Raw genomic sequence first — 12500 nt, 5'->3', positions numbered from 1 at the left:
AGAGAGAGAGAGAGAGAGAGAGAGAGAGAGAGAGAGAGAGAGAGAGACGTAGCGTGGAAGAAGATATCACCCGAACATTAAGTAAATGGAAGGAAACACACTGGCCGCTGAAGTACTTATCAAAAAGAGTTTAGCAGTTCTGGAAAGAGGTTAGAAAAGGGCAAGACAAGTAGGAAATTACACATGTACAGACAAGGGGTTAATCTTCACTACAAAAAAATGCCTACAAGAATTATTCTAATTAGTGTGCATGGAAGATTGTCATGAGGCCGAGAAATTATACAAAATAAAGACAAAATCTACAGGTGTGAGAGAATGGATGTCATAACAGAAGAATGATGATGACTTATGGAAGACTATGGTAGTGTCATCTGTACCAAGGCGTCTTCACAACCCGTGATCCTTAACACAACTTGCACAAACAACGTGTTCTCACATTCGTCGACTGCAGAAGACACGTCCGCAAAATCGGGTCCGGTTGGCATCGTCGGGAAGAAAGTTTGGCCGAATCGACGATGATGTGAATGATGAGCATATGAAGATATGGAAGAAGTGTAATCATAACAAATAAGTGAAATAATCATCATAATTATACCAACAAACTTAAAGACATTTCGTAAATACAGAAGAGACATGTCTCCTACGTTGAGCTTCTGCAGGAGAGGAAGCCACATCTTATCCATGAGATCGCGTCTGTAGTGCTTCGTGAAACAACCGACGTAGGAGATGAAGGCAGCCACCAGTAGGATGTCCCCGGGTAAGGTCTTCTCCGAAATGTGCATCCTGAAGGGGAGAAATGCAGGTTCGCATCGGCGGATAGTGGCTGCAATGACTAAAATACAAAGAGGTGCAAAAGGCGTGGTTGAAGATGGAAAGAAGAATATAAAGTTAAGGCAAAAAGAGAGAACTAAAAAAAAGAAAAAAAAAATAGAGAAGAGAAACGTGGATGCTTTAGCGCCACTTACTGCGCCACGGCTTCAGCCCAGCGGATCTTCTCTGAGGACAAGCCTCCCACCAGGCGGTTGGCGAGGGCGATGGTGTGGGCGGTGCTGTTCGCTTCCTTCTCGCACCTCATTTTCTCGGCTGTCGCCTTGTCGAACTCTGCCTGAAGTCGTGCTAGCTGTTCCTCCAAGCTCTGTAAGAGAACAAGTGTATTTGAGAAACAAACGAACACAATAAATTTCAGTGAAATATCCAACGAGTGCCCTGAATGAGGGGATTGACAATTAAATTAAAAAAGGGAAGGATCGCCATACTCAACGCTCACCTTGATCTTGGAGATGATGGCGGTGAGGCGACTCTGGGCCGCAGCCAGCTCGTTGTTGGCGTCCTCCAGGGCGCGTCGCTTGGGCTCCACGTCGCAGTACACCTCGTAGTAGCTGATGATGTTGATGACCCACGAACACAGACCTGAGGGAGCGGTACTTGTGGGAGGATATAACACATACAAAGGTCTAACACAGCGGCCTCATTGAATTAAAAACATGAAATGTATTGAATGTAAGAAAGAAGCTTTCTTTACTATCTTGGGCCATGGTCATAATACTATTGGCATTACTACTGTGACCCAAGATAACAAAGGAATGCTTGACAAAAACTTAATCCTCAGCAGTATTTCTTAAGCATGTTCCTTACACTCAATACACCTCATACCATTCTAATAAATATCAAACAGGTTCCTTACGCACAGATCATTTCATACTTTTCTTAGACAATAGTAATAAAACAATAGTAAAGCAACAGCATACCTACACAATAATATGAAGATTAACAATAACATAGTAACCAATACCTGCAGCAGCAACAGACTTTGAACGGATGAAGTCTGGGTTGAATTCATTGTCCTCCAAGTAAGGTGTTATATTCTTGATGATATCTGGATGAATGTTTTCCTTGTCGTAGTTAATGAGTTGATCCAAGAACTGGTCCACCTTTGCCATCATCACCTGGTGGAAACAAGATGAGAAATTATAATAAGACACTGAAAGATCTTCTGCAGTCTTTTCTTGCAAAGCTTGTAATAGTTTTCTATGGACAAAATCTTTCCAAATATAAAATATAAATTAAAATCAGTGAACCAGGTCATTACCTTGGCCGCTTTCCAAGATCTATCCTTTGGAATCTTGCCGTTGGGGGCCAGCAGCACCATCACGGCTGCAGTCACTCTGTCCACGCCCGAAGGAGGTGACCCGAAGGACTTCAGCTCTGTGAGATTTGCCTGTGGAAAGTGTTAGATTAAAAATCACGTGTTCACCAGTTGTCTACATATAAACAGAGCCTTGACGACAATCTCTGAGACCTTTCACCTTGTTGAGTGTGTTGAGTGCTTCCTTTGCCGCAACGAGTGCAGGTTCTGCCTTAACCAGGTCCTCCTCGCACTCCTTCCGTCGCTTGGCCACTTCGGCTTCGATGATGGCGACCTTCCGTTTCTCTTCGTTGGCAATTTCGTTTTCCTTCGACACCTGTGGACGGAATGACAGTTTAGATAATGAAAGAAAGAAATGCTTATATGTTATTTTTTCTACAATAAATATATATATTTTAAAGATATATTTGTCCATCCTAATGCTTAAGATGAAGAAGCTTCTGTTTACCTTGGCTGTCTCGGCCTCTACGATACGAATCAGTTTATCGGCTTCGTCGTTCTTTTTCTGAAGTTCCACCTCCTGGACGGCGAGCTTGGCCTTGAGCTCGTCCACCTGAGGAAGATGACAGCTCGTCGGTTAACGCTTTCTGTCCGGCTTTGTTGGCTTATCGTCCAATCTGTTAACTCCCTATCAATAGTTGGTATTACGTTTGGCGGAATGTATCTTGTTTTAATGCAATAGATGGGTGTGCATGCACAATAGAGGGAGGGAGAGAGAGAAAGAATGAAGAAAGCAAGAGCAACTCGCCTGCGTGGAAGTCGTCCTGAGCTTCTGCAGGCCGTTCTGCAGCCTCTCGATCTTGGCCTGGAGTTCCTGGTGCTTGGCCGAGAGGAGCTTCGTGTAGAGCGAAATGAAGCCCAGGAAGGTCTTGGGCGTCGTGTAGTTGTAGCGGCGGTCGTTGGTCAGGTAGACTCTGCTCATGTCGTTCACGGACGTGTGGACGTGCGCCATGAACTTGGACACAGAGCCTCGCAGGGATTCCTGCAAAACGTCATTATTCATGCATTGCCGTCTTCTTAATTGTCATGAGAATCATTCATAGCATCGCTAGTGCATCAGATTGAATTTTCATTTTGTGTGTTTCTAGATACCATTGCTATCTCTATATTGTATCTTATTTCACATGTAAGAGGGATGACAGCACATTACCAGATATTAGTAGATAATTACTCACAGGAAGATATTCAAGAGTTCCGAGGAATGTTTCCGAAACGGACACCAGCGCCTCTTGCGGCCATTCGTGGAACCAGTCAATGGTTGTGCAGCTGATGATGGCGGGGAACTGCCGAGCTCGCACTCTGGCGAAGTGCAAAGTAGATATTTTTATTCATCATCGGTTAATTTTTGTCCAGCAATATATCTGAAACTCGTCCCTTACCGGCAAGCACACCGAGCGGGTTCGACATACCTGAGAGCGGACCCGACGGGCGAGAAGCACAAGACCATCTTCAGGTTCTTCCTCACTCGGTCGATGAAGAACCTCCAGCAGTTGTCGCGCGTATCCTGCTGACCTGTGCTCTTGACCTGGAGATTGGATTGTGTGTGTGTTTGTGTGCGGAGACAGATGGCGAGGAAGACGAGTGAGAGTGTGATCAGAGTGAAAATGGTTTGTGTAATTGATTTACAACGATATATGTCCAAGACGAAGGAGAAAAGTGTGCAAAAGGGGAGTGAAAAAATACATCATTAGCAACATATGGATTATTTTCTCAATAGAATTGATAAGATGTTCATGGTCGTAATATCCAGAGATGAAATATATCACGCGTGTAAGTGAACAGATCTCAGGTTTGTGTGTGTGTGTGTGTGTGTGTGTGTGTGTGTGTGTGTGTGTGTGTGTGTGTGTGTGTGTGTGTGTGTGTGTGTGTGTGTGTGTGTGTGTGTTTAGCACTGTATTCAGAGTATTCTTTGGTCTTATTTTTTATGTGTGCATATATAACGAAATTTATTACATAAAATTTTATGTCTTATTGTATACTGTGTTCCCTTGACATATGCATCATTCTGGCATATTACTATATTTCAGATTTGATTGGCTTACCTAAAGTATGTATATCTGATTCAAAATCTACTAATCCTAAAAAAAAGACATCTAAAAAAAGTCAAGTGCACACATATGTATAAATCCACTTCCACAGGTGCTGCACAGAGCTCAGCCTGAGGCACTGGCTCTGCCGCACCCTGCTTGGAACAGCGGCTGCTTGCTAACACTAGACAAAACTGTTTCTGCTGCACGTGACCGCGCGAGAGGTGGGCTGGTCGCCAGGTAGTTACGGTGAGGAGCAGGTCAAGGCTACGGTGGGGAGCGGCCACGGCTACCGTGAAGAGGCGCTCTGGGCTACTGTGGGGTGACCCGGTCTACAGGTGGGGCACCATGTGGGTAGCGGTGGGACCCCCGGGTCGGCGTTCGGGGAGACGGGGACACTTCAGGAGATAGGGAATGGGGTTGCAGGACGGAAGAATAGAATGGCTGTTACGTGTCGAGGGAATCTACGAATTTTCCTTTTTAAAATGAGTCCTATGCAGTCAGTCATTAACAGTAGTGATGAAAGCATGTGGTGAATGAAGGACTGGGCTATGTTTATTTAGGTTTTATGTATGCAGAATGTTTTCTTATGTCTTCATGCTTGAGCACAAATATAAACACAGCGGCGTGTGCACACAGGTAAAATGAAACACTGCAATGATACAAACGAAATACACATGTGACGTTTCGAAATCATCAAGCGCTCTTCATCGGGCACTGTAAAAGCCGCAATGGATCCATTTTGCTTTTTACTGCGTCTGATAAGGAGAATTTGACGAGTTAGAAACGTCACGTTTTTATTTCATTCAGTATGTGACAGTTTCATTTTGTCTTCGTACTTTTGTCTGTATGTATTTTTGTTTATACAGTGTGTCTTGAAGCCGTTTTACAAAGATGATGAATTTACTATCTACATCGTCATATTTATATCATCGTAAAGTTCCGTACTTATGTATATTCACTACTCATCATGTCTGGACAAGGTGAGCTATTAGGCAGAACTGAAATCCTACCACAGCATTATGCATGGAATTATTTTCGTTTTGATACACATATATCAATTGTTAGACTCTATGATGCAGAAATCTGAAGCATGAAGTAATTAGTTTATGACATTATTCTTTCTTTCAATATTCAATTATTATTCAGACTTTGACTACTTCCCTGTTATTGTTGGGATTACCTGATGCCATATTTTGTATTCATAAACTTTCCATTTCATGAAGTCCGAAATCAGTTTATTTACCACACACCCAACTCCTTGGCAGCACGGAGAGCACTGAAGGATATTCAGTGTCTGCGCGCGCACGCGCACACACACACACACACACACACACACACACACACACACACACACACACACACACACACACACACACACACACACACACACACACACACACTTGCACGCACACACACACACACACATACACACTTGCACGCACAGGCAAACGTAAACGCACGCACACACACACACATATACATATACCATTTATAAACATGCAAAATCGATGCTTTGCTATGTCTTTGAACTAAGGATATGAACTCCTCTCAGCTTTTAAATCGTTGAAAGTCGAGAAAAGACAATAGGCAATAGGAGAGGAGACGAACAAACAATTATCAATTATAGCACATCGAAGATTAATTGATATGGGAAATTGACAAATTCTTAGGATACCAGTTTATCATTCGATTTTATATTGCCGAATTTATGCGCCATTCGAGTCCTTGAACTACTGGTAATAATATCAAGAATATTACATACCTTTAACACACACACACACACACATATATATATATATATATATATATATATATATATATATATATATATATATATATATATATATATAACCCTTTCAAAATGTTAAAAATGCTCCAAAATGTTCAAAAGTGTTCGAATATGTAAAAAATGCTGAAAATGTTCAAAAGTATTCAAAAATGTATCAAAATGTTCAAAATTACGTTTTTTCGGGGACATCCCTATTAAGGTTTCTAGAGAATGAAAATCCATCATCAATCAATAAGTCATATATATATATAACCCTTTCAAAATATTCAAAATGTTCAAAATGGTAAATGTTAAAAAAGTTCAATGTCATCAGTATATAAATAAAAATATAACCCTTTCACGTGTTCTAAAATTTTCAAAATGTAAATGGTACTTTGGGGACACCACTATAAAGGTATCTAGAGAATGAAAATCATCAATCATCATATAAATATAAAGATAAGAAATAACCCTTTCAAAATGTTCAGAATGATTCGGAAATGTTCAAAATGTTTCAAAATGGTTCAGAAATAATTAAAAGAATGACTGATGAAGACAGAGATGAAGGTCGTAGATCTCCTAAACGATGCAGAAAAGGACTATGATGGAGAAGAATCTGATGAAAGCGAAACGTCTAAGAAACAATATGAATCTGTACACACACACACACACAGACACACACACACACACACACACACACACACACACTTACACACAGGAATGAACTAGGCGGGGACGGTATTTTGGGGACACCACTATAAAGATATCTAGGGAATGAAAATATAACCCTTTCAAAATGGTTCAAAAATTACCTCGGCGGTGACGGTGTTTTGTGTGTGCACATGTGTGCATGAGTGCATTTGTGTGTGTCTGTGTATGTGCTTGTGTGTATATGCACATACATACAAATGCATATGCATGTACACACGCATATGGATATGCACACGTATGCACACACCCACACATATAAACCCACACACATGCCCACACACATGCACGCACACACACTTACATAAACACATACACTCACACCCATACACACATACACACACACACATACACGCACACACATATAAATCACACACACACATAGTCAATATATAAATAAAAATGTAACCCTTTGAGAATGTTCAAAATGGTTAAGAAAAATGACATAACCCTTTGAAAATGTTTAAAATGGTTTAGAAATGTCCTCGGCGGTGACGGTGCTTGGAGACACAACTATAAAGGTATCTAAAGAATGAAAATGAAGTGTTTTATGATGAAAGGATGTCAAGCGACAGTTTTGAGAATAAGACGGCTAACAACTTTCTTCGATAAATGCAAGGCGAATGAATTAGTATCGGCGTTACTGTACCATGAAATGACAAACCATTTCACTTATGAGAATAAGAATGAAACATGGGTTGAACACTCACCATAATTACGATGATTTTACTGAACTATGACGCCGACTTCATGTCAACCAACACTGAAGATTTACTGGAGGAACTTAAAGATGACATTTTGGACACTCGATATGAACAACGTGAATCTAGAGATTTTCACCATAATTAAGACGGTCGTAAATTTCCTAAATGCCGATTCTACGCAGAAAAGGACTATGATGCCATTATCATTATCACTTTATATCATTTTTTATCTTATTTATTATTTTTTCATTTAACGCAGAAAAGGACTGATGGATAAGAATCTGATGAAAGCGAACCATATAAGGAAGAACATAAATCTGTAGATTCAGATAAATAAACCAGTATTTGTATAACATGCTTCTTCTATTTTACATTTGATAATATTGTGTTACATATGGGCAAAGCCTTAAGGGCACGAAACGCCCGCGAGCTAGGGGTGCAAACGCCCTAGGCCTAGCTACCTGGCGTATATGTTAAAAACTCCAGTCCTTTATTAACAACCTTTATGAACTAAAACTATGAGAAGTTGAATCCGTAGCACTGTTACATATTGCATGTTGGAGGTATAGAATGTGTAAACTCGAGAATATCTCATCTATGCGGCAATAAGCATTTCACCAATATATCGTAAAACTTATAATACACACTCTCTTTTGGATTTTTAAATCAATGTGCAGCATGAATACTTCCTGATTATGCATTTTTCCAGCAAACGTGATATTTGATGGGGAATCAAAGTGCTTACCATCATCACGATATCATAAACTCAAACATTGATTATTTACAATAAAGTATTATTTTCCCTTTTCTGTAATCTTCAATACAACTTGTTCCCACGCAGAAACAAGCAAAATCTAACAAATTAAACATAAGACATAAGAAGAAGAATGAAAATAATAAGAGGAAGATGAAGAGAAGAGGCTGCAGGGTACTTATGGTTAAGGAAGTGTCGGGCCAGTGACGGGATCGTCCCACCGTCCTCCCCTGTGCAGCCTTGATCTAGTGGCTCTTGCTCGAGCCATTACCAAGAGATGGTGAGGAATGCTCGGCTGTCCTACGTCCTGACGAGTTCCGGAGAAGGTGAAGAGGAGCAGGAAGGGAGAGGGAGGAGGGGGAGAAAGAGGAAGGTGATGGTGGCGTCGCCTGGCTACTCTACTGACGGGGCAACCAGCTCTTGCTGCGCGTGTCGCCAACGTTGCTGGTTCGCCTCACAAAATTCGTCAGTATGAAAAACTCAAAACTACTGTTAAAAAGGCAGCTGCGTCGAGGGCGGGGGGTGTCTGACGCCGGTACAGGAAGCACTTTACCACGGCGGAAATACATACCAACCAGACGTCCTTGTACTCCCTCTGGGGGAAGAATATGGGCCGTGTGGGTAAAGAAAGACCCATTATCTCAATAACCAAAGTCTCTAAAGGCATTCACTTCTTAACTGCTAAAGAAACAAGGCAAGACAAGACATTCAGCTGATTTCATCTAGACATTCAATCCGTTTTCTCTATGGGAAGGATCAGCCAAACACTTGGGCGAAAGGCCCTTGCGTGACCCTGGTTGCAAATAGGACATGAACGTTGAGTGTTTGTGAAGGTGCTGAGCGTGCCCGAACCGGCGGAAGGTGACAGTGCTGGAGCCACACGGTGCTGTCCTCCGTGCATGCCCATCAGGCGTGGGCGCGCACGCTCACGTCCCACCATCCAAGATGGCACTGCTGTGTCACGTAAATTTCAGTCTAAAAGAAAATCTATTTAGTTGTGTACCAACTTTTATCCCACCCAAAATATTGGTAGCGTTATTACTGGTCCCGAGGCAGAGTTCACAGCTATGGCCAATTCATGGTGGTGAAATGCTTCGTATGGAGGAGCCAAGACCTTGTTGGGGGAATGGCTGGAGGGCAGAGTGCTAGGCATGCGTTCACCCTATCTACGGCTGGTGTGGGACAGAAAACGTGCGAATGAACAGTGACTGTGTTGTGTTCATGCTTCCAAGTGTTTCTAGAAGTGTTGTGTTTATAGGAATCAGCAGTGATCTAGAGTAGGGTTCTTCTAACGTTTTTTATGACCCAGTTTGATTTTGTGCACTTCTTTCACGATCCAGTAAGTCCATTTTGTATTTTTATCTTAACCCAATATCAGTTCTTGTGTGTGTGCATATATATATATATATACATATACATATACATATATATATATATATATATATATATATATATATATATATATATATATATATATATATATATATTTTTTTTTTTTTTTTTTTTTTTTTTTTTTTTTTTTATCACTGAACATCGCGACCCGTACATTGAAGAACCCTGATCTAGATGGAGCGTCAAAAGTGATCTGACATACACATGTTACAGATGACAACTATAAGCTTGTCCTGACGTGTGCTTCTATTGTGAGAACCATCATAAAATGTAGGAAAGGCCACAAAGGCTAATGAAAAAGGAAGGTGGCCTTTGGAAATCTGTTCTAGTTCGTAAAAGAGAGAATTGTGCTCGTGCTGAGTCACATCCCGTCCGAATCAAGGCTACTCAACTATGCATCGGGACGGGATGGAAAGTGAAGAGGAGTCGTGAAAGAACATTGTCAGTAAAAGGAATGTTAAAGTTGGCCGCGCCAGTGTTGGGTACTGTAGGGTAAACGATGGCAATTTTTTGCTCATCAAAAAGAAATAAGAAAAAAAAGGAAAAACGCCCTCATTAAAAATCAGTCAAAGTCACGAGGGAGAAAATATACACAGATATACATAAATGTTTTTGGCCAACGTGCAGCAGAAAGCAGTCATGTGACGTTTTGATTACGAGAAGCTGAGGCGTCTCAGCTCAGGTTGAAGCCTCGTTGCTCAGGACATGCTGGAATGGTGTCTGCGTTTTGTATATCCTACTATTTACACCAGTGTATTTTTTTTTTTTTTTAATGAAGCTGTGCGTGTGCTCCTGTGTACATGGCATTTGTTAGATCTCGTGGTAGATCTATTTCATTTCGCACCCTATAGTAGGATATGTATTTATGTTAAAGAACAGTTATTTAATGGTCATAAAGCTTAAAATAACTCACAGAAGCTCTCGTTAAACCTATTGTTGGTTTATGAAAAGGAACATTTTAATATGTGATGGCAGATTTAGAGGAAAGAAGGAGTTATCAATGTGTGTATAGTATCAAATAGAAATATCCAGCCACTAAGACCTATTGAGCAGTATAGCACTAAGTATACTTCAAAACTACGATTTTATTAGGGGTGTACTGAAGCCATACATATTCAGGTTTTGTTTTTGTTTTTTTAGATAAACTTCCTTTAGATAATTTAGGGTGGATCAGTTTAATAGGTATAGATGAATTATATTACTGTATTTTCGATACTAAAAAGTAATCATTATATAATTAGGCTGTTGATTTAGAAAATACTATTGATGCGACATTATCCAAGAAATACTGAAGTGCTTAAGCTTTTTGATAACACAATCACCGTTGTCAATAATGTATAAGTGCCATTCAAATTGCCATAATATATACAGGAATGCTAGTAAGAAAAATATGTCACCAATGGCTTATGATATTTATAAGACAATTCATTGCAACACAGGGTCCAGTCGACTTGTCATATCATCTATTTGACACAACGTGTAAATTCACCACATATATAACACAAAAGCAAATCTATATCTATGAACTTATACAAAGGGGAAACCAGGAACCAATGATGTAGCAGTTCTCCTTCAGTGCAGGAATGACTTACCGAAGCGATTCGACCCGACTGGATTCCCGCTTCCCTTCCCTTACCTCATTCCTCACTGAAGACACGATGTTTTCCACTTCGTCCTCGGGGAAGAGGTCAGGGATCTCCCCCGAGGCCAGGAGGTCGTTGATCAGCACGAGGAACTTCTCGTCGGGGACATGGGCGTCGGTCATGAGGAACACCGTGCCCAGGTTCTTCAGTCCGGCACGCACGTACAGGTTCGCGAGGTCACTCTAGAGATAAAGTGGAAGGGCTATTTTCTATACTAATTGATCTTTAATGGTTTTGACTCTTTGTTATTGTTACTCAAAGTGGAACAACATCCAGCAAGACCATAGTTATTTTTCAGGTGATTATTTATCGCTTGGGTGTATGAATAAGTTTTATGTATCGTCTTGCATCGTACACGTTTGCAGCATACTCTGAAAACTTGGAAATTAATTAAAACACAGGTTACCGCAACTTTGAAAAAATCTTTATTTCAACAACTAATCTCCAGTTCTCACCCTGAGTTCCTGGATGCTGTATTCCTTGGTGAGGGTGATCTGGAACACCTCGAGCCCGGAGATGAAGGCGGCGAGACGGGCGAGGGACTGCTTGCCCGAGCCCCCCACCCCCACCAGGAGGGCGTTTCCACGTGGGCATTCCAAGATGCGGTTGATTCTTGAGAGATAAACGTTCATGTAAATAGTTGGCCTCATTATTTTATTCACCGCTCATTCGTTTTACTCATCTAATTACAAGAAAGTATGTACTTAATAGACTATTACCTCATGAAAATAGCAGTGCAAAAGGCTATAAAGATATAACCCTTTGACCTATATTATACATCTGTCTTAATGATATATCAGATGAAATATGAAGTTTTAGGCAACAACAGTGCGGGTACATACTGCCATGTGTGCCTATTTTATGATGGCAACTCAACTCTTACTGAATAAGACATCAAAGAAAAATATTCAAGAATCAGCTTTGGAAAAACAATGTTACTTTGAGAAATCAGATTTCTAATGGAAGTCAGCTTTCTATAGTGCAGATAAGATGAAACCGATATTTGCAGGGCAATGCCAGCCACATATTTCTTTTATTCCCTCTAGTATCTGGCTTGAGGCAATAGTTTGTCTTCCCACGATCTCTATTCATCATCGGCACTTCATATTACCAATACAATCTTTTTTCCTCACCGACACACATGCGCCATGGCGTCTTCGAAGAGCACGAGGTTCATGGCAGCGTTTAGCTCGTTGTAGGTCGTGAGAGCGTCCTGCAAAATGGCGTTGAGGTCGACCCACGACTTGATGGGAAGGTACCGAGGCTCCCCGATGCCGCGGGCGAAGTGGCAGAAGACGTTGGGCTTGGCCATGACCTCCGTCTCGTCCAGTTCCTGCAGAGTAAGTGGCGTGAAC

General features: G+C 41.1%; 1 protein-coding gene across 1 annotated transcript in view; it reads right to left on the bottom strand.

The window, feature by feature from the left end:
- The window catches only part of Dhc93AB (Dynein heavy chain at 93AB), a 92173-nt gene that overhangs the window by 22926 nt on the left and 56747 nt on the right, over positions 1-12500 (bottom strand). Inside the window, exons 53-65 of the mRNA XM_070128528.1 lie at positions 12279-12478; positions 11601-11757; positions 11139-11327; positions 3556-3671; positions 3322-3445; positions 2895-3128; positions 2595-2699; positions 2307-2462; positions 2090-2218; positions 1793-1946; positions 1268-1410; positions 966-1135; positions 358-783 (exon numbers count right to left, since the gene is read on the bottom strand). Of these exons, the coding sequence (XP_069984629.1) occupies positions 358-783; positions 966-1135; positions 1268-1410; positions 1793-1946; positions 2090-2218; positions 2307-2462; positions 2595-2699; positions 2895-3128; positions 3322-3445; positions 3556-3671; positions 11139-11327; positions 11601-11757; positions 12279-12478 (2303 nt within the window). The remainder of the gene's footprint in view (positions 1-357; positions 784-965; positions 1136-1267; positions 1411-1792; positions 1947-2089; positions 2219-2306; positions 2463-2594; positions 2700-2894; positions 3129-3321; positions 3446-3555; positions 3672-11138; positions 11328-11600; positions 11758-12278; positions 12479-12500) is intronic.

This window comes from Penaeus vannamei, chromosome 13, assembly GCF_042767895.1.
Source record: "Penaeus vannamei isolate JL-2024 chromosome 13, ASM4276789v1, whole genome shotgun sequence".
In the NCBI taxonomy this organism is placed as follows: Eukaryota; Metazoa; Arthropoda; class Malacostraca; order Decapoda; family Penaeidae; genus Penaeus; species Penaeus vannamei.
This window is presented reverse-complemented; position numbering and strand designations above follow the sequence as displayed.